This window comes from Chlamydotis macqueenii, chromosome Z, assembly GCF_036417535.1.
Source record: "Chlamydotis macqueenii isolate bChlMac1 chromosome Z, bChlMac1.mat, whole genome shotgun sequence".
Lineage (NCBI taxonomy): Eukaryota > Metazoa > Chordata > Aves > Otidiformes > Otididae > Chlamydotis > Chlamydotis macqueenii.
This window is the reverse complement of record NC_141593.1, coordinates 75,050,874-75,071,890: the sequence shown is the minus strand read 5'-3', so window position 1 is coordinate 75,071,890 and position 21,017 is coordinate 75,050,874. Positions and strand designations below refer to the sequence as shown.

Genomic DNA, 21,017 nt, shown 5'->3' with positions numbered 1-21,017 from the left:
TGCTTGTTAATGGTCTTGGCTTCATCATTTGTGTATCACGTTCAGTCCTTAAGCTGTGGTCCTCTCAGTTCTGTCCTTTATCTCTTCAGCTGTCCCTTTGGATTGGGAATTTACAGAAATTCAGAGACTTGGTCTGATCAAGAAAAGTAGGTATTTCAAATAGAGTGCTCTTAAGTATCTGCTTATGTCTGATTAACTGGTAGTAAGCAATTTTTCCTGAAATCAGGCCATGTATTCGCCTGGTTAAGAAAGGGTTTAGGTATGACATTAAATATTTTGCTAAATAATACCTGCTATGAAAAACTAGACAGAAAAAAAGTAAGTACAGAACTTGAGCAAACAGGAAATTGAGGGTGCACCGTTACTCACAAAAGCTCAAATCAATGTCTTTTCCTTCAGCAGTTCAGTTTAATGAGCTCCTAATACCAAGCAGAATCTTTTTCAATAAACAAGCCATTATATAGAAGTTTGGCTATAAATTCTGTCATGGATTTAATTGAGGGCACTTGTACAAAAAAACAGTGCATTTGCTCCTTAGAACTAACATGCTTTTAATGTTCATCCTTCCTTTGAAGTCAGTTTTCCACACAAAACTCTGCTGGGAACACTTACACTCATTTCAGACAGCTGTGCTAGATGATGACTTACCAGTCCTTTGCTGGAGATACCTGCTCCACCTCTCAGGTGGCTGGAGGGATTATACAATCACAGAATGGTTTGGGTTGGAAGGGACCTTCAAAGGCTAGATGGCGTGCAAGGAGCAGGGACGTCTCCAAACAGATCAGGTTGCTCAGAGCCCCGGCCAACCTGGCCTTGAATGTTTCCAGGGATGGGGCATCCAGCACCTCTCTGGGCAACCTGGGGCAGTGTGCCAACCACCCTCAGTGTAAAAAATTTCCTCCTAATATCTAATCTGAATCTACCTCCCTCTATTTTAAAACCATTACCCCTCATCCTATCACAACAGGCCCTGCTAAAGAGTTTCTACCTGCCTTTCTTATAAGCCCCTTTTAGGTATTATTATGCCTAGTGCACTTCCAGCAGGGCCAGATGGGTTCATTTAAATATCCAGTGAAGAGTTATTTTAGCTGAACAAAGTGGGTTTACCTGAAAGGAAAAGGAAAAACTCAAGTGATCCTGCCTACTAATAAAGCTGTTGGGGGCAGTAATGCCTAGTGATGAGCAGTGGTGAGCAAGCAGGAGCAGTAATGTCGGTCACTTCAGCTAGATCTAGGTGAGCAGCTTTAAGAAGCACTTTAGAAGCTTTTGAACTTCTCAGAGCTGTAACAGTGTGTTATTAAGCACTACAGAAAAGCCCCTGAAAGCTCTTTTCTTGTGAAATCAGCTTGAAAGAGAGCTATATTTTCTTCAGTGCAAGAAGGGAGTTTTAATCTGTATAACTCATCTTGTTAGGTATTGTTTGGAAAGGTTAAAATTTAGATCTCTTCCCATCAAGAGTCTTAGGTGGAAAACCTCATCAATTTGACATACCTAAGTTTAGAAAAATTCAGTTCATATAAAAAGCCATTCGGTTCTTCTGGAGTTCTTTACTTGCTAAGTACTTTTGTGCATATTGCTATTTAGGCTATTTCGGTCAGTCAAAACTGATTTCTTCAGAGCATTGACTCTCAGCATCGTTCATCAAATTATGGTTTTATTTCAGATGGAATCATGTAGATTCTCCTCCTTTTGTCACATACCAGTTACACCACTGTTTACTGCACAATGAACTTATTTTTTTTTCTAGTATGTAGTTCAGATTCCTTTAGAAACTACTACAGTCCACAAAGGGTACAGGTAACTTTCTGCTGTAATCTAAGTAACGATTACTTTCAGTCAGTGTATTATTTATCTTCACATGAAAGAAATCTGTATCGTTCAAGTTACAGCAGAATAACGTCTTTTCCTGCTCAAAAAAAGAAAAAAAAAAACTGTCAGGGGAAAAAAAGGCTTTGTAACAAAACTTTGAGTACATTTTTCTTCTCAGTAGCATGAAAGATTCAGCTGGTATTGACCATCGCTAATATTTGAATTTCAAACAAGCCTGCAAATGGAGAAAGTAGCAGCTGATGTATTGAACTATTATATGATTTTTCATCCTAATTAGAAAACAAGTGCTGTGATCAGGAATCAGTATATTGACATACGTCCTTATTATATAGCAGAAAGCATGTTTTGCTGCTCCCTTACTTTACCAATACGCCTAACACTATGATGTCAAATAATTTTAAAATAATGTCTTTCACAATCTATTTTTGGTTTTTCTGAACACATTTATGAGAAAGACTCAGTGCTATAGATGTTCACATACTGCGTTAGTAATATCTGATTCACACGAGAGGAAATAAAAACACTGGCAAAAGGGAGTTATCCCATAAGCCTGCTGATTTACAACACTTGAGAAACCAGCACTTGTGTTTTGCAGCATTGAAAATGGTTGTGTCCATGGAACAAGACATTTTAATGCAATACATTCTCTAAAATTGTTTGAAGAACTCCCGTTCCCTCACCAGTGATAATTGTTCCTGCAAGTAACACAAGAGCAATTTGCATGCGCAGTCAATTTTTACATTTAAATAATTAGCAAAAATATACCAAACACTTCAGAGAGCGTATTGTTCCAGAAAGAAGGCTCCATATCATAACTAGATAATTAAAACATGCCTGAAAAAAAATCAGGAGAAAACTCGAGTTCAGCACTGCCTTGCTGAAGCTGAAGGGGTAATACCAGACTAAGTGTCAAACTAACTTGTCTCAGCGCTCTTACCTGATGTGATTGACCCAAAAGAGTGTGTTAGCAGAGGCAGTACAGAATCAGGTGTACCAAATCAGAATTATCCAAGTAAACACAACAACAGAGTAGTAAACTGTCATTCTAGATTCTATGCTGCATGCAGAGTTGGGGCTTTTTGTAAGACTTAATGGAGTCCTAATTTATTCTATTTGGTTTTGCTTATTATTTTTGAAACAAAATGGCATGCTTTTCTGTACTCTGCCTGCTGGCTCTGTCTCCACTCTTCTCTTTTAGACCTCTCCAGTAATGTCTCTAGATCACCAGCATAACCTTACTTCATTATTTCAAACAAGCAAGCAGCAGTACCTGTTACATCTAATGAAAGTATTTTTAAGAAACACTGTTGTTTGCAATGTATTATTGCATTCCTCTCCGTTCTAGCACAGTAAACATCTGCCTCTGTACATAATGTTTTAAAATGTACTTTAACGATACCAAATTAGTATATAATAATATTAATTGGGGGGGTCAGTCAGCACAACTAAACCAAGTTAATTATGCTTTCTATTTTTCCATGTATTCACAGTTTTGAAAAAAATTCTATGCACCAATACAAAATAAAGTAATTGGCTAGAATGACTTGTATTACATCATGCCATGTTCAACAATTTACACACTAATGCATTAATATATATATAATTACATATAGTAAGCAATCACGGCTCCTTAATTTTAATACATTTTTTCTAGTGTATGCTAAGGCTGGCCACTACCAAATAGACGTGACAATCAAAGTTTACAATTTCCCGTGGAAAGCAAAATCCAAAAGAAATTCTGTTTCAGATCAAATCAAAACATTTCCATGCCTTTTTTCCCCATAAACAAAGTGAAGCAGCTAATTTGGTCAATTCCCAGGATCCCCAAGGATCCAGGAAAGTGCCCTATTGCAGATGACAGCGCTCAGAAACCCCGGCAGTGCCAGGAGATTCAGGGCTCTCAGCTGTGCCCAGACTCCCAGCTGCAACACCTGGGGTTTCAGCTCTGAAACCACTTTCCCAAAACAAGGCTCCTGGGCTTGAGACCTGCAGTCCAGCTCTGGGCTTCCAGCAGGTTGTTGACCTGGCTACCAGAAAAACTAAGTATGTTTCTTTAGTTTTACTCTCTGCCTGCCTGTATTTGGACTACAGTTTGTCAAGAATCAGTCCCATGGAACATTTTAGTCAATTAATATTAGCATTCTGTGACCATAAAACTTTCCCCTGGTAGATATCTAGCTAGGTCTACTGTCAGTGAAATATAGGAGAGGACTGGGTTGAGACGGATCCTGAGAGGGACACCAAGAAGCGTGACAAACTAATGCGCTATGAGCATATGCAAACATCTTCTCTATTTTAGAATTAACTTTGCACTGCATTGGTGTATTCCCTACTCTGGTTTTCCACTGTCTTTCACTGTTAACGTAAACATTAACTTATTGATACCAACAGTTGTTTTTATACCCAATTAAAACTGGCCAAAAAGGAGGACATTGTGACATTTATTTTAAAATCTAATTATCTTCCTGAAAGTGCTCTTCTAAGAACTGGTGTGATACACTGGGGTTTCTTTGTGAACTGTTTGTGTTGGCTATCATAAGCCAAATAATACAGTGCAGGCAAGGACGGAAGGCAGAATGAGAAAGCGTACATGAGAGCTGCAGAAACCACAGAAGTGAAGATGCTCCAGCAGCAGAATTGATGAACCATCTGCAAGTGTACACCGCCTCCGTATCTTATATAATTCACACAACAACAGGTCTGAGAGGAGCGGTAACCTTCCTGAAGAGTGGGTGTTCAATATACTTGTCTTTCCAAGACTGTTTGGCAAGGACCAAGTCTTAACAATGTGGGTGAGGTGCAGAGAGTAAAAGAAAACATAGATAATTAGAATCAGAAAAAAAAAAAACAACAACAACAGTCTGTGGACATTCTCCCAACTTAGTTTTTGACAGACGAGGTTAAAGAGTGAAGAACCTGCCCTTGGGATGTTGTTTGTCTTAGTGGCTCATTCATACAATTCATTCAGCTCTTAGTCATGCTGGTATTTAACCGATCCTGTCATACACTTTCATGAAAGTAAAATGGCACAAATCTTCGCATTCCTGGAAATGTCTCTCTCCTGCGGTGCCTTAAAAAAAGCCCTTCATAACATCAAGGATGCTGGTGCCCTGTGACTGCCACTTGTTACACCGAGCACAATGGATTGTTTTGCTTTTGCTTTGCCCCCACCTCACCTGTTTGTGTGCTGTGTTCACCTGCTGCCTTTTGTTACAGGGCGAGGCAATGTCATCTTTGAGGCAGCAGCTGCCTTTTTTAAACAGACGAGTGCAGGACCTTGCACACTCACAGTGCAACAGCCCCCACAATTAACAGTGTTTGCGAGGGAGACGGGATGCTCGCTGCAGGTCCCACGTCTGTCTATTAGATCGTCCGCGCGTTGCCACCACAAAAAGTTAGCGTGACAAAAGGCAGTCAAAACTTCTGCAAACTGTTGTGCGGAACTGTGCTTTTGTGGGAATCAGCGTTCCAAGAAAATATCTTTGGAGCATCAGAGATATCAGCAGGAAATCCTGTCATTCGCAGGAGTGCTTAAAGGATACTCCGTAAGCGTCATCGGAGGTGCCAAGCAGGGAAACAAGGTTATTGCACAGTAAGGTGATTGGGAGCAGTCAGCTTGGCTTCACCAAGGGGGAGTTAATGCTTGACCAATCTGATGACCTTCTACAGTGAAATGACTGGCTTGGTAGATGGGGGCAGAGCAGTGGATATTCTCTACGCCTTTGACGTATTCTCTAGGGCCTTTGACGATGTCTCCCAGAAGATCCTCACAGAGAAGCTGTTGACGTATGGGCTGGGTAAGCAGTGAGGTGGGTTGAAAACTGGCTGAACAGCCAGGCCCCGAGGGTGGTGACCAGGGACATGAAGTCTCATTGGAGATCAGTAACGAGCAGTGTCCCCCTGGGGCCAATACTCGGTCCAGTCCTGTTTAATGTCTACATTAACTGGATGGTGACTTGTTATGATGAAGCAGAGTGTACCCTCGGCAAGTTTGCTGATGACACAGAACTGGAAGGACTGGCTGGTACACCAGAGGGTCATGTGGCCATCCAAACGAACCTGGACAGGCTGGAGAAAGGGCTGACAGGAACTTCAAGAAATTCAAAAAGGGGAAGTGCCAAGTCCTGCACCTGAGGAGGAACAACCCCAGGCACCAGGATGTGCTGGGGCCACTCAGCTGGAAAGCAGCTTTGCAGGAAAGGACCTGGGTGTCCTGGTGGACACCAAGTTGAACATGAGCCAGCAGTGTGCCTTTGCCACAAAGAAGGCTGACAATAACCTGAGCTGCGTGAGGCAAAGTGTTGCCAGCTGGTGAGGAGAGGTGATCTTTCCCCTCTGCCCAGCACCGGTCAGGCCACACCTGGAGTACCGTGTCCAGTGCTGGGCTCCCCAGTACAAGCTAGACATGGACATACTGGAGAGTCCAGCAAAGGGCTGCCAAGATCATGAAGGGACAGGAGCATCTCTCCTGTGAGGAGAGGCTGAGCAAGCTGGGACTGCTTAGCCTGGAGAAGGCTCAGGAGGATCTCATCAATGTGTACAATTATCTGAAAGGAGGTGCAAAGGAGACAGAGCCAGGCTCTTTCTAGTAGCCCTCAGTGAGAGGACAAGAGGCAATGGGCACAAATTGAAACAAGAGATTCCCTCTGAACATCAGGAAACACTTGTTCACTGTGAGGGTGACCAAGCACTGGCACAGGTTGTCCAGAGAGGTTGTGGGGTCTCCCTCCTTGGGGACGTTAAAAAAATATCTGCACATGGTCCTGCGCAAGTGGTTGTAGGTCACTCTAGTTGATCAGGGGGGTTGGAGCAGATGACATCCAGAGGTCACTTCTAACATCAAATATTCTGTGATTCTGTGAAGGTGTCCTAAACTTGCATAAAAATCAGGAACTTTCCTTCACCATGCTTTGACATTTCGTAGGGTTTTAGCCCTACTTGAAAGCCCCCAGTAGGAACAGAAGTCATATGAGACAATGAGCTTAGAAAAATGGGACCCAAGGAGCTAAGACAACCTCAGAGAACTACTACCTGGCAACTGTGAGAAGAGACTGATTCTAGTATTTGCTAGGAATTTTTTATTTTGCAATTTTTTTTTCCAAATTTATGGTCAAAAGCCTACACCTTGACTTTGTTGGAATAATTTTTTTTTTTTTAATTGAAGCTTCCTGGGTGCTGAGGCTGATTCCAAGCCACTCTGGAAAACCCAACGTAACCTGTTTCTCAGGAAACAAATCCATATATATTGATGTTGCATTAAAGTGGTGTTGCAGATAAACTTTTCATGTGCCTGCCACAAAAGAAAATCCCAGGAAATTGGATTTTGTTGCTGCCAGGTTCGTTTGGTGGTGGGCAATGTTGAGTATCAAGAAAGAAGAAAATGTCTTTCCTGGCAGGCTGCAACCATATTGCTTCTGTCATGGAGCAAGGAGCAGAGAGGCAATCCGTTATACCAGTTAATCCCGTGTTGACATGGGGGACATCACCTCCGATGGGGGCCGTGAGTACTCCTGCCGAATAAAAAAGATCCATAGTAAAAAATTTAACCAGCTGGATGCATTTAAGGTTGTTTAGTACCAAAGAAGCCTTATGAGAGAGCTGGGACTTCTTAGTCAAGACCCAAATCAGGGTGGGTTTTTTTTGTTTTTTGTTTGTTTGTTTGTTTTTTGTTTTTGTTTTTTTTTGTTGTTGTTTTTGTTTTTTTTTTTTTCCTTTTGGCAGTTTTGCTGTCCAAAGCAGCAAGGGATTATTGCAGAGTAAAACTTGAGTACACTGAAGGGGAGGGTCTCTTTGGGCTCACCTTCCTCTAATCCCTGTTAACGCCATTGAATCCATGCCCCTGGGCGGTGGGAAGCAGTGAGGTGGTGAAGAAAGGTCTTGGGTGGGTTGTTTCTACAGTAAAAGGGTAAAGTAAAGTAAATGGGTAAGTCCAGCTGAACAAATCTCGACGTTGTCTCTGGGGGTGCCGTGGGACAGGGTGGGGTGTGGGTGTGAGGATGTAGGGGTGTCAAGGGTCCGTGGAGGTGACGAGGTGTGGGTGTGAGGATGTCTGAGGGTGTGGGAGGGTGGGACGGGGTGACAGGGGTGCGAGTGAACGTGGGTGTGAGGGTGTGATGGTGGGTGTGGGAGTGTGTGAGAGAGTAAGGTGGTGGGTGGTGTATGAGTGTGAGGGGCTGGGGGTTTGAGGGGGTGTGAGCGTGGATTTCAGGAGGCTGTGAGGCCTGTGAGGGGTTGGGGGGTGCGGGCATAAGGGGGTGAGAGGGGGTGTGGAACTGGGCTCGAGGGGTGTGAGGAAGTGGTTGAGGGAGTGAGAGGGCTGGGTGGGTGTGAAGTGGGGTGGGGGTGGTTGTGAGGGCTCTGAGGGGGCTCTGAGGGGGATCTGAGGGGGGTGTGAGGGGTCTGAAGGGAGGTGTGTGAGGGCTGCAGCACTGCCCAAGGGGCAACCATGAGGGGGAGCGAGTGCGGCCGCCCGGCCCGTCCCGCTTCGCTGCCGCCCGCGCTCCGCCCCGGCGGGAAGGCCCCGCCCCGCCCCGCAGGTGCGCCCCGGGCGGTCGCCGCTTCCCGCCTCTTGTACCACCCGCGCCGCCGGGTGCCGGACAGACCCGCCGGCTCCCTCAGGGTGCGCGGTCCCGCCGCCGGCGCCGCGGAGGGGGCGAGCTGAAGTTCCCCGGTGTGCGGGGCGTTTCTCGCTCGGGAAATGCCGTGGCGGGGCGGGTAGCAGACCGCTCCCCTCGCCGCGAGCTGTCCCAGGAGGGGCCGTTCCCGCCCGGCGGGCCCTGAGGCGGCAGGAGCAGACGCTGCCGGCGGCTACAGGTAAAAACACTCCCCTTCGCCTCCCCCCAGGCCCCCGGCGCGGTGTCGCCTGGTCTTGACCTTTCCCCAGGAGAAAGGGGTGGCGCGGGTTTTTTAACGTTTTTAGGACGTTGGGGTGGCCGGAGGGGTTGGGGTCTGTACGTGGGATGTTTGCTTCGCAAAGCACTTCTCAGTTCAGACACCGGTCCCTTCCTTCTCGGGGAAGTTTTAAGGGAAAAGCCTTTAATGTGCTTCCTCTTCTAGCCTGCGTTTCAGGTAGTTACTTCTCAGGTGTGGTCTCTGTAACTTCTCTGTAGAAAAGTTGCCTGGCCCTGTGTTTTTCCAGATCTCCCTCAGGAAAAACGTTAGAACTGTTAGGTTATCAGCCAGGATGCTGTGGAACAGGAGCAAGCATCAACACTGACCCAGGTAGAGCCCCAGTGAAAACTTTCCTCTCCTGGTGCTCCCCACCATGCTCCAGCCACTCTCTGGCAGTAGTTGTTCCCGTAGGAAACACCTGCAAATGAGATGGAGAACTTTGGAAAGATGATAAATGCTGCTGTGGCAGGAAAAAGGTACTTAATGAGCTGGTGGGATCTCTGCAAACTTTCCTTAGAAGTATAAACACAGGAGATTCTAAGTGAGAAAATGGGTGAGAAATGTACATTTCTCTGGCCGTCCCGCAGTCAATCTTGGAAGGCAGCAAGGCTGATGAGACAGGTGGAAAGTTACGCTTTACAGGCTAGGTTTCTGAAACTGGACTTGATTCTGGCAACTTTGGGGGGGCGGGGGTGTGTGTGTGGAAGTTTTGACTGTGTTAGAATGCTAGTTTTTTAATCAAAAGTTGCTTTCACGTGTGATACATTTCAGCATGTTTATGACAGTGTAGGAAATCAGAGTTCTCGTTTACACTGAAGGAGAGAATGTACGGAGTTAACGTGGATATGAAGAATCACAAAAGTATTTAAAGGCTTATGCCCTTTGAGTGTGTAAGCACATCTTTTCTCAGAGATGGGAATTGATTACTTAATTTTACTGGAATTATTTTAGACACTAAACACTACTGTGAAAGCTTGTTTGTGTGACTCTGAGAGCGCTGAGGCACAGAGGGCAGAAAATTTGGCTTTTGCATTGAAAAAGCAAGGAATATCTTGCAAGAACATTGCACTCCTTTACTTAGTGAAATTCTGTGATTATTTCCACTGTTAGATGTAACGAAACACTGAGAGTTTCTCCTAGTAATTGAATGCTGTTTACAAATCGAGAAGGAAGGGCTGGAGGAAGAAGTGCTAAAACTTTTAAGTTTTAGTGGCTTTTCCCACTACAATGGCAGCAGGACCTGCAGCAGAACAGGACTCCAGGTTATCCCTCTTACATTTGCCAGCCTGACCTCAGGAAGGGACCTAGCACAAATCCACAACAGCAGCTCTCTACTTCTTGGAAACAAATTGTCATCGGCTTCAAAAATTGATTTTCATATTAGGAGATACTTTCTGCTACTTCGTCTCAGAGCACTTTCTAGGACAATATTGCTTTTTGAAAATAAAATGAAGCTCCTTCCTAGACAGGAGGAGTGTTCCAGGAATTTTATTTGTACAAAACCACCAGAAATTTGCGAATAATCTGAAAGACCAGTTCATGATTCAGTGTCTCACACACTAGGTTGCACAGTTCCTCATTCATTAAACTGCTGTCTTGGCACAAGTTTACCTGCACAGCTGAAGAGCAGCTGTGTCACTCCTGACATCTCAATAACATATCTAGTGGTTCTGACACTGCAGTTAATTAGATTTAAGAATGTTTTATAATCCCAATCTGTTCAGCATCAATCTGTCATGAATTATCAGATAAAATACTCTTGTAGGTAATCTGCTTGAACTGTGGTCTTTCACTTCAAAATAGCTGGCTGTGGGTTGTTTGGAGCAGGTTGTACCCAGTCCAGATACGGCACGTGTATTTCCACTGAGCCAGTGTCAGTGTGGGTCTTAGAAAAGTCCAGCTGCACGTTGTTCCCACAGGGGCAATTTTGGGATGATGCAGCCCCAAGTGCATCCTTCTGTAATTAACAGATTCTCCAGATGAAATCATAGTTACTTTCATCCAGCATTCAGGAACATATTCTGCATTATATTGTTCCAGTCACAAACCTGTAACACTTCCTTTTAATCATACTGTATCTGATTCTGAAGTATTTGTGGATTTTTATTCCTCACTTTATATTTCTTTCTCCACTTCCCTTTCCCCTTACGCTGCCCTTTTCCTTTGCTGTGCAAAGTGCAGAGCAACCTATAAATAACGTGGCTGGACCTTAGCAGCACCAGTTCTTGTGTTCCTTCTTTCAGGGATTAGCCAGCCTGCTTTGCAACCTGAACACTCCCAGCCTGCAGATATAATGATTAGTTGCATTTCTGAAATTAAGTTTATTAGTGCCTACAAGCCCTGGTGAGATCTCAGGTGCACTGGAACTGCTGACCTGCCTGCACAAAAACATCTTGGGCTTTCTCCAAGCCGGGTTCATACAACATCCTGGCTACACAACCTACTCCAAAGATTAACTATTGGCTTCCTCTGCTCTCGCTCACATCAACGGTCCTGGTAAAGTTTACAGAGGCACTGAATTTAAGTAAGTGGAGATATTAGATCAGATGTCAGAAGAAGTCTGATTTTTAGTGTTTACCTGCTACATGACTTTGAGCAGAATTCTTCTCTTTCTATGCCTATTAAATATTAAATGTTCTTTTGACCATAAAAGGTATTTCTACAGATGAAAAGACGTGTGTGAGAAGTGCTATATGCCATCACCTAAGTAAAGCAAGCAGTCAAGTATCAGAAGAGTTTCAGATAAGTATGAAATAAATGTACGATCACCGATGACTTCCAGGTAGGTCAAAAACAGGGGGGAACACAAGCAGAATTTCTCTTTAGTTTGTTTCTGGAAACCTAACACAACTTAATTGGATACTTTTATAAAAGACTGGATAATAGTCTTGACTATATTACCTGTAAAGCATTTCATAATAATAATTTGCACATTAATGAAAGCTGAGATAGACACTACTGAATCATGTACTTTCAGTATAATGGAATGAATCAAAGTCATTTAAATGCAATTACTATTAAAAAATGTTTTATCGAGACAGGGGGGAAAAAACCCCACAACTGGTCAAAAGCAGATAATAGTGCCACAGCAGTGTCCCCATTCGCACCATGACCAGAATTGGGGTGCTCACTCTCATGAGGATGGACAGGGAAGAAGTAAATGCTGCCAAAGGTGAACTGCTTCATCTCATGCATTTGCCTCTTGTTTTTTTTTCCTGACATGCCAAATATTGTGAAGTATCTTACCAAAACACGTCCTATACATGACCGTTATTACACTGTGTCACCAAAAAGTGACTGTACAGAATGATAGTTAAATACTTAGTTAACACATTGCGTGTATGAAGCCCCGTAACTAACTTCTCCTTGTGACTGATGAGCCACTGAATGTCACTGCTTAGCAAAAGCACCTGTAGCTGCAAAGAGTGGAGCGAAAGAAGTATTGTGTATATTTCAACTGACTTTTTTTTGTTTGTTTGTGGGACTTTTGGCACAAACTACATTGATAGCAGCCTTTGATTTTTGAATTCAAAATGAAACTCCAGTATTGAAGAAAAACAGAGCAAAATTTCTGCTGTTTGATTATTCACCAGAACATTACTAATGTTTTCAATGGTAAATAAAAATGGATCTCTGTTAATTTCCTTTGCAGTTAAACTAATTAAACATTTTTATTTCTTTAGAAATATATGGTAAACAAACAAATGTAATTTTCATATCCATGTCTAATCTTGTCTTGGAATTATATTGCTCTGCTAACTGTTAAATATTGATTGATTGATTTTTTTTTCTTTTTTTTTTTTTTTTTTTCTGTGTAGCTTATCCCTACACGTGAGTAAGCAAGAACATGAAAGGCATAAATAAAAGTAATTTAATTGGATCATTTGCATGTATGCAGGTGTACATTCATATAAGACCTTTCATTATTATACCACATGAAACTTTTTTTTGTGTGTGTGTGAAACCTCTAGGTTTTCTTTGATGCTACCAAATGTTTCTTTTGTTTTATAGCTGATTCCGTCTGCCCAGGTACCGGACTCCTCTCGGCCCACTGATCCCCGCAATGAGTGGGACGGGCTGTATATCGTTTCCTTTATGCTGTGTCGCTCAGATGAGTTTGTTTTCAAAGCGCAGGGAAGGTAGTGTACTTCCACAAATATAATTACTTTTATAAAATACATTACTATTTATTTTCCAGCCATTTAACAATGTCTTCTTAGATAAAGAATATTTTGCTATGCTTGCTTTTCTTATTTATTAAGACCCGTGAACTTTTTTTTTTCCTCATTAATTCTAGATGTTTAGCATTGTTGGTTTATGAGAAAGGATAAGTGACTGTGACACAGCATCTCACATCACTGGAAAAAAATGCTGCAGGATTCATTCAGTTCTTGTTTCTTGCACTGATACAAATCAGGAGTGGTACAGCTGTAGCACAGCCACTTGAGTGTCGTCAGTATAATGCCTTTAGACTGTGGAGAATTAAACTTTTTTTTGCAGCTTATTCAGCAAAGTGTGACAAAAGGGAGAACAGTGCAGAAAAGAAATTAAAAAGCCCAAACTCCCAAACTGTCAGCCATACTTTAAACATCTACAAATGTTAGAATTATTTCAAAATATTAATTACAATTTTTAATGCATTTCTTGAAGTCTAAGAGGTGGAAGTACCTTCCACCCCCTTTTCACAAAGTACTGGGGTATTTACAGCAGCATTTCATATGGTTAAATCCTCTCTTTTTCTTTTTTTAGGGGGCGAGGCTTTTTGCTTTCTCTGAAAACCTGTTGTTCTTTCCAGCGAGTAGGAAGGTGTGAGACGAGTGCGATGACGGAAATGGTGGAGCCGCCACTGGAGGGGAATTCCCTGATAAGAGCCGTCTATCAAAGCCGCCTTCGCCTCACCAGGCTGTTACTAGAGGGTGGCGCCTACATCAATGAAAGCAATGACAGAGGTGAAACCCCTTTAATGATTGCATGTAGGACAAAACATGTGGACTCCCAGAGTGTCCCAAAGGCAAAGATGGTTAAGTACCTCCTGGATAACAACGCTGATCCAAACATACAGGACAAATCTGGAAAGACAGCCTTGATGCACGCTTGTCTGGAAAAAGCAGGCCCTGAAGTGGTATCTCTGCTGCTGAAAAGCGGAGCTGACCCGAGCCTGCAAGATCACTCCAATTGCTCTGCCCTTGTGTATGCAATAAACTCTGAAGACAAAGAGACCCTGCAAGTTCTTCTTAACGCCTGCAGAGCGCAAGGGAAAGAAGTCATCATCATCACAACAGACAAGTGCCCATTGGGAAGGCAGAAAACGAAGCAGTACTTAAATGAGCCTCCTGCAGACAGCGAGGAATGCCATTCCCCGACTGCTTGCACTTCCCCATCGGAAATAGAACTGAAAACATCTCCACCCCCACTTTCAAGTTCAGATGAAACTAAAAAAGCATTCTTCAGCTTTAAAGAGCTGGATCTTCCAAGAAGCGTGGACAACTCATCTCAAAGAGTTTCACCAGCGAGAAAATCCAGCTCAACAAAAGTTGGGTCCAAGCTGATGCAAGTGCAGAGGCTACAGTGTGAGCCTTGGATAAAGAGCTCTCCGACACTGTTTAACCAGCATAAAATTTCCTCTTTAGAACAACAACTTCATGGTATTACTCCAGAAGAAGAGCTCTCTTTTAAAATCAATGGCCTTGCCTTATCAAAGAGATTCGTCACCAGGCACCAAAGTTTTGACGTAAAAGACACTGCTCATCTATTGAAAACCTTTGATCAAACCGGATCTCTTCCTTACGTTGAAGAGAAACATAACCCCAGTGAGATTCCTGTGAGTGAGGATGTCAGTTCAGGACAAATCAGCTTCATTTCAAACCTCAGCAGTATTATCCAGAAAAAAAATGTAGGAGTAAATCACTACAGCTCTGATTCTCAGTTAACTACTCGTCTAGGTCCTGCTGCTGCAGAAGGCAGTAAGTCAGTGAAAGGAAAGAAAAAGATTATTTTTCCATCTCACTCTTTGTTACTGAGTTCTAGAGAAGTTCTGGAGAACATGCCTCCTGTTACTCTGAGCAGGAGAAATCAGCCTTATCTAGAAAGACAGAGTTCAGGAGCATTGTTGTTGGGTCATATTGCTCAGACAAGACCAGGTTTTCTTCCGCCACTGAATGTGAATCCTTACCCCCCAATTCCAGATACTGCTTGCATAAACAGAGTTTCTGGGATGATTTCTTGTGGACAAAAACACTTAGTACCAGCAGCACCTAAGGAGACCAAAAAAATGAAAATGCTACGAAGGAAGCAGTCATTACAGACTGAGCAGATTAAGCAATTAGTGAATTTTTAACAGGAGACTACACTAGCTATATATTCACTGCAGTACCTGATTGTAATGGGACGTACCACAAAAGATAGCAAGTCTGTCATGTAAGGCTCTCTGCCTTGGAGTGAGGTAAATAGCTTAGAGACTACTTGAAGAGGTACACAACCAATGATGCTGCTTTCTGCAAACAGGGGAATATTTCTTAAACTGTTTTCATTATGTGTTCAGTTTCAGCATTGAAATCTTACCTCTGACAGGCTGAACCCACGAAGAGTCACTGCAGTTCTCATTTTAGGTTAGAGATGTTATCTCTCCTAGTTTTCCCAACTGTGTACTCTTTTGTCCACCCAGAAAAGTGGTGCACATGGAATTTGGAAAGATCTGGCTGTGATGCTGGACACCAGACTGACTCTGTGCAGGTTGTGCAGTACCCAGAAATCCCAGGCACAACCAGCGTGCACAAACGGTGGGCAGTGGCAAGTGTACATGGGCAGCATCTTCTTGCTTCAGTGGCTTTACTGATTGTAAACAGGCAACACACAGAGCCAATAAAATTTGTGTTGAAGAACTCTCTTGCATGCACAGCTATGCCCAAGAAGTCCCTTTAGACACCTTGCTGCCCACTGGACGTCATTGTGACCGACGGAGCACGGGAGGGCTCAGGTTCAGCACGCAATGCCTAGGAGCCGAGTCAAGAAGCCAGCAGAGCGAGCAAGACGTCCTGAATAATCTCATGTAAAATGACCGAACCCTGCTCGCATTGTCAGTTAGACATGTCAATCAACTTGGGCTTCTCAAGCTATTGGATTGCTGGAATCTGCTCTTTATTTAAAAAGAAGAAGTGGAGGGAGGCAGAGGCTGTATCTGAATGAGTCCATTACCTTCTGTAGTTCCAAACTCCTGAAGTCTCCACATCATGCAGGAGCTCTTTCTCCCCAGTCACAGGCCTGGGTTTCTTTTCATGACAGGGAACAGATGGTGGGACACATCCAGGTGTTGTCTTGATCAGCAAGGACACTTAGACACACACTTGGGAGCAAGGAAGAGCTCTGTCCTGCTCAGACAAATCCACCCCCAAAAAAAAAAAATCTGACAGTTACAACGCTTGCCTGGGAAGTCCTCAATTTATCACAGAATCATAGAATGGTTGGAGTTGGAAGGGACCTTCAAAGGTCATCTAGTCCAAGCAGAGGACTGAATCTCTTACAGATGAGGAACACTCCTTTGCCTCCAAGCTGTTGCATATTTTTAAGTATCTCTGTCTAAAATCTATTTTTCCTTCCCACGTAGTGTTCTAAGATTCCAAACATCTACCTTGTCTTTGTGCCTATTCCATAGATACTCTATTTCTGGTATTGCATGTAGCATTTTATAACTCATATTCTAAAGACTGAGAAATACTGAATGTGTTCTGTTTTATCATAATTTACAGAAAATAATTGTATTGAAATTGTGTCTGTATAATGTGAATTTATGTATACTGAAATGAGATACTTACTTACTTTCTTCTGAAAATACGCAGTGGGTACTATCTGCCTTCTTGCAGCTACGGTTAAAATTCACCCAGTCTGACATTACCTAACAAACACCTAACGTTATTTAGCTTTGCCCTTAGTGTAAGACAATTTCAAGTGGATGGTAAACGTACAGTCTCTGTAAATACCTTTTAATGTAAAAACATAAAAATGCCCCAAAAGTTAATAATCTGCATATTCTCAAGACAGGAACATTTGACATCTGGAAAGTAAAGGAGTATGGTTTACATCTCTACACAACAGTTGTTGTACTAAGTGCTGATCTGAAACTACAAATTTAACTCTTGGAATCAATTTTACGACAAAATCTCCCCAATCTCTAGTGATGACTGCTAGAAGACAGATGATCTTACCGTTGATTCTCTGGCCCAGCTCTCAAAGGTAGCTAGACTAAGCAAAGATGCAAATCTGTATCACAAGTGTCAAAATCACAGAATCGTTGGGGTTTGAAGGGACATTTAAAGCCCATCTAGTCCAACCCCCCTGCAAGGAGCAGGGACATCTCCAACCAGATCAGGTTGCTCAGAGCCCCGTCCAACCTGGCCTTGGATGTTTCCAGGGATGGGGCATCCAACACCGCTCTGGGCAACCTGGGCCAGTGCTCTACAACCCTCAGTGTAAAAAATTTTTTCCTAATATCCAATCTAAATCTACCTCCCTCTATTTAAAAATTATTACCCCTCATCCTATCACAACAGGTCCTGCTGAAGAGTTTCTACCTGCCTTTCCTGCAGGCCCCCTTGAGGGACTGGAAGGCCGCTATCAGGTCTCCCCGGAGCCTCCTCTTCTCCAGGCTGAACAGCCCCAACTCTCTCAGCCTGTCCTCCTAAGAGAGGTGCTACAGCCCTCTCAGCATCTTCCTGGCCTCCTCTGGACCCTCTCCAACTGGTCCATGCCCTTCTTATGCTGGGGGCTCCAGAGCTGGATACAGTACTGCAGGTTCGGTCTCACTAGGGCAGAGTAGAGGGGGAGAATTCTTTCTCACAAAATAAGGGTCTTGTAAGCTGTGGTGTCCTTTCCTTTGTCCTCTTCCTGTCAGAGCTCTGCTACCTTGTGTATGCTAACAACATACACAAAAGTGTTCACTATGTCAAAAAACCCCAACCCAACACCTCTGCATTAAGCATCAAAAAAATGAGAAAATTCCAGAAGTCAAGGTATGTACATTTTAAGACCTATTAGGCACTGGCAGACACATGGTGAAGGTGATGGAGCATTTGTTTCTCTTCTGGTTCTGCCTCTGACTTCAGGAGGTGTCACTGGATCAGCAGCGGCATATACCAGGTAGAAACAGAGTTTACATGGAAATCTTTTTATGGCAGTGAAATTATCTGGAACATACATCAATATTAAATTATTCACTGGATACAAGTCGGTCCCTACAAACACCACATCCAGGCAAAATAAACTTTTCAAATGTTTGTATGGTATTAGAAGTGGAAGAGCAATTTGTAATCTGTTAATCTCATAACAAATATTTGAAGTTAAAAAATACATCTTTAAAAAAATACAAATTCTTTTTTAGAAAATATCAGCTAACAGATCAGATGTTCTAACTGGTATCTGCTGAAGGTAAAGCCCAATTTCTGCTGTATTGATTTTAAAATTAATTACATATATAGGATTACTGTTCCCTCAACTGAAACAGTATTTTTTGTTTTTTTTTTTTTTTTTTACAAAATGCTCAAGACAATGGAGGACAAGGGCACATGTCTTGAGAAGTTAAGTTCTTCTGTAGCATTGTAAGTTTTGTGCTTAATTTTGATGCAGAAGTAATGTGAAAGTTTAACATTGTTGTTGCATGAGTGTTACAAGTGACGTCCAGAGGAAAAACAGTTCAGTTTTGTTCTCTTGATGTTGTTATGATGCATAAATAAAAGTTATTTTTTTCCCCATGCAGGGAATATGGAACATCCTTTTATTCACCACTTAGGAGATGCTGAGTCACTACCAATGGTACCCGCTCATAAGTGCTCCTCAGGCTGTCTCTACACAGGAAAATTGGAACAGATAATTAGATTTTATCCAACATAGCTAAATTTGTACAAAGTATTGTGTGAGAGAAGCTCTTTCCGTCTGTCGGTAGCTTTACTGCGGTTCCACTTCAGTGGAGATAGATACACTTCTGCCATCTTTGAATCCTTGTCATTTTCCAGACATCCGTAATGTCTTTTAAGCAAAGAATGGGAAGAAAGACGTGAATTTCTAATGTTAAACCCCACTCTCCCAAAACATTGCAGTTTACAAACAACACAATACCTTTCAGATGTTCTTTGTGCATCTTCATACAACACCACAAGCCGAAACTTTTCCCTTGCTAGTTTTCTTTTAAGAGCTGTGGCTTCCCATCCAGAGAGACCCATCTGGACTAGTTTTCACGACTTGCAGTGAAAAATTAGTGAAGCTCGTCCACTCTAACTTAAACTATACAAAATTGGAGCATTTCTGACAGCAGGCTTTCCTGTCAACACACACTAGAGCTTTCAGTAAAACAGACTACCTCTGAGATTATTAATGATTTTGAATTTATGTGATAATTTTAGAAAGGTGAAAAATATTTTTCTACTTCTCATTTTTTTTTTCTCTGCAAAATGCTGTGAAACCATGCAATGAAAGTAACTTCTAGAAAAATAGTGGTGGCCTGACCAAAAATTTCACTGATCATCTGAAAAACTTTGTATTTTGGTTTAAGAACTTTAAAACCGTAAGTCACTACACAAAAATGCTGTAACAAAAAAAGCAGTTTTCAGGCTTGTGCTTAAGGTGTGGTGTTCAACCTACAGTTTTCAAAATATCCTTCCCTGCCCTTTTTGTTTCTTTTTGATTTAAGGAGAAAGGCATTTGGAGTTGCTTTGTTTTGGTTCTTGTCTTTTACAATTACGCAGCACTTCCAAAAGAATATTGCCATAATTTGATGCAGCTGCACAAGAAAAACAGTAAACTAAAACAGTCATTAAATTGCTCTTTCTCCTCAATCCGCTATAAGACCTTCATCTTTCTGCATCTGTTTATGTAGTACAACTAATTAATTTTCCCACTAAAATTGGGGATTTATAAATAAATGGATTCTTGCATTAGTAAACCATTATTCCATTAGTTGGCTATTCTGCTTACGTAATAAGACCATGGCTTGTTGTAGAAAGGCCAACATTAGTCACGAACAACTATCCTACTAAAAACATTAACAGTGTATTCATAAAAGGTACAAGGTTTTTTTTTTTTAAAAAAAAAATTAATGGCAAAATCCAGAATTAGAGGGACATATGCCTGTTCTAAAACATTTCTCAGCCACACATTTTCACCTTACAGTATTACTAGCACTGCAGGATCTTCAAGGAGCGCAGGTTTGATAAGGATACATCTTAGGAACTTAGAGTGAAAGGGAGAAAATTCCAATTTTTTGGACGAAGTGTTCTGATAAAATACCCAGCTATTAATCTTTTTACAAAGACAACAGTATGATCTTACACTCCTTTACACAAGTTAACCTTATTTTAATAGAGATGTATGTGCAAAATTCCTGTTCTTCAAAGGAAAACACCTGTTACGAGACAGGTGTCTCCTTGACCAATGGTGCATACAGCTGGTTGAAATAAGTACAGATCTCCTAGGAACGTCCTTGGCTTTAGCATTTCACACAATTAAAACATAAACCGGCTTCTTTTTGCTGGTACAGAATCGGCAACAGAACCCGAGGACTGATGAGGGACCACTCTGGTGATACGCGCAGTTACTTCAGATTCCTTGCAAGTATCAGTTAGAGCACAACAAAGATGAAAGTAAGTTTGTAATAACAAAACTATAGGAATTACAGAATTAGTTAAAGCTCCTTTTGCATCTGTATTCATCCTCTATGGTAGTATGTACTGGTTTTAAAATGAAATGTGTCATTAAATCATACAAAAAATTCTAGGCTGAAAGGAACCTCCGGAGGTCTTGTCCAACCCCCAGCTCAAAGCAGGGCTTCCCTGCTCACCTAAGCTGGGATTCAGGAAGGCAAGGTATTAACAGTTAAACACTTCAGGAAGCACCAGAGGACTTGGAGATACCAACGTGAAGTCAAAATAAAGCTGGCATCTCCTGTGCTAGCACCACACTCTAGATATAAACTTAACTCAGAGCTTTTGTTCCAAGCGGTAAAGTCAGTGAATTTCTGTCCTGCCATTTAAAAAACATGCAAAGATCTTAAATTGAACAGTAGAGATTTTTTTTTTTAGAATTTTATACAGTCCTGTTTATGCCCAAATTTCTGAAATCCAGATGCAGATGCATGCTGATGAACTGCAATTCCTGAATTTTTTCCCTGAAGGCATCAGCTAGCAATTTTAAATACTTGCATGAGCTGCCACAGATGGCACTAGTTACGTCCTTCTCTCTCAAAAGCCAGTCCATTTTAAAATATAAACTTGACCTGCACATACATTTTAAAAACACTTTAATATCTTTTT

The 21,017-nt window shown here is 42.2% G+C and overlaps 1 protein-coding gene across 1 annotated transcript; it reads left to right on the top strand.

Moving 5' to 3' along the window:
• The first annotated feature begins 13,543 nt into the window (after positions 1–13,543).
• On the top strand, positions 13,544–15,274 carry ANKRD34B (ankyrin repeat domain 34B). Its single transcript, XM_010122757.2, has one exon. It carries the CDS (start codon positions 13,544–13,546, stop codon positions 15,056–15,058), a length of 1,515 nt encoding a protein of 504 aa, XP_010121059.1. The 3' UTR covers positions 15,059–15,274.
• The last annotated feature ends 5,743 nt before the right edge of the window (positions 15,275–21,017 follow it).

Coding starts and splice junctions, on each gene's coding strand:
- ANKRD34B (XM_010122757.2), top strand. CDS start 13,544: ATGACGGAAATGGTGGAGCCGCCACTGGAGGGGAATTCCCTGATAAGA.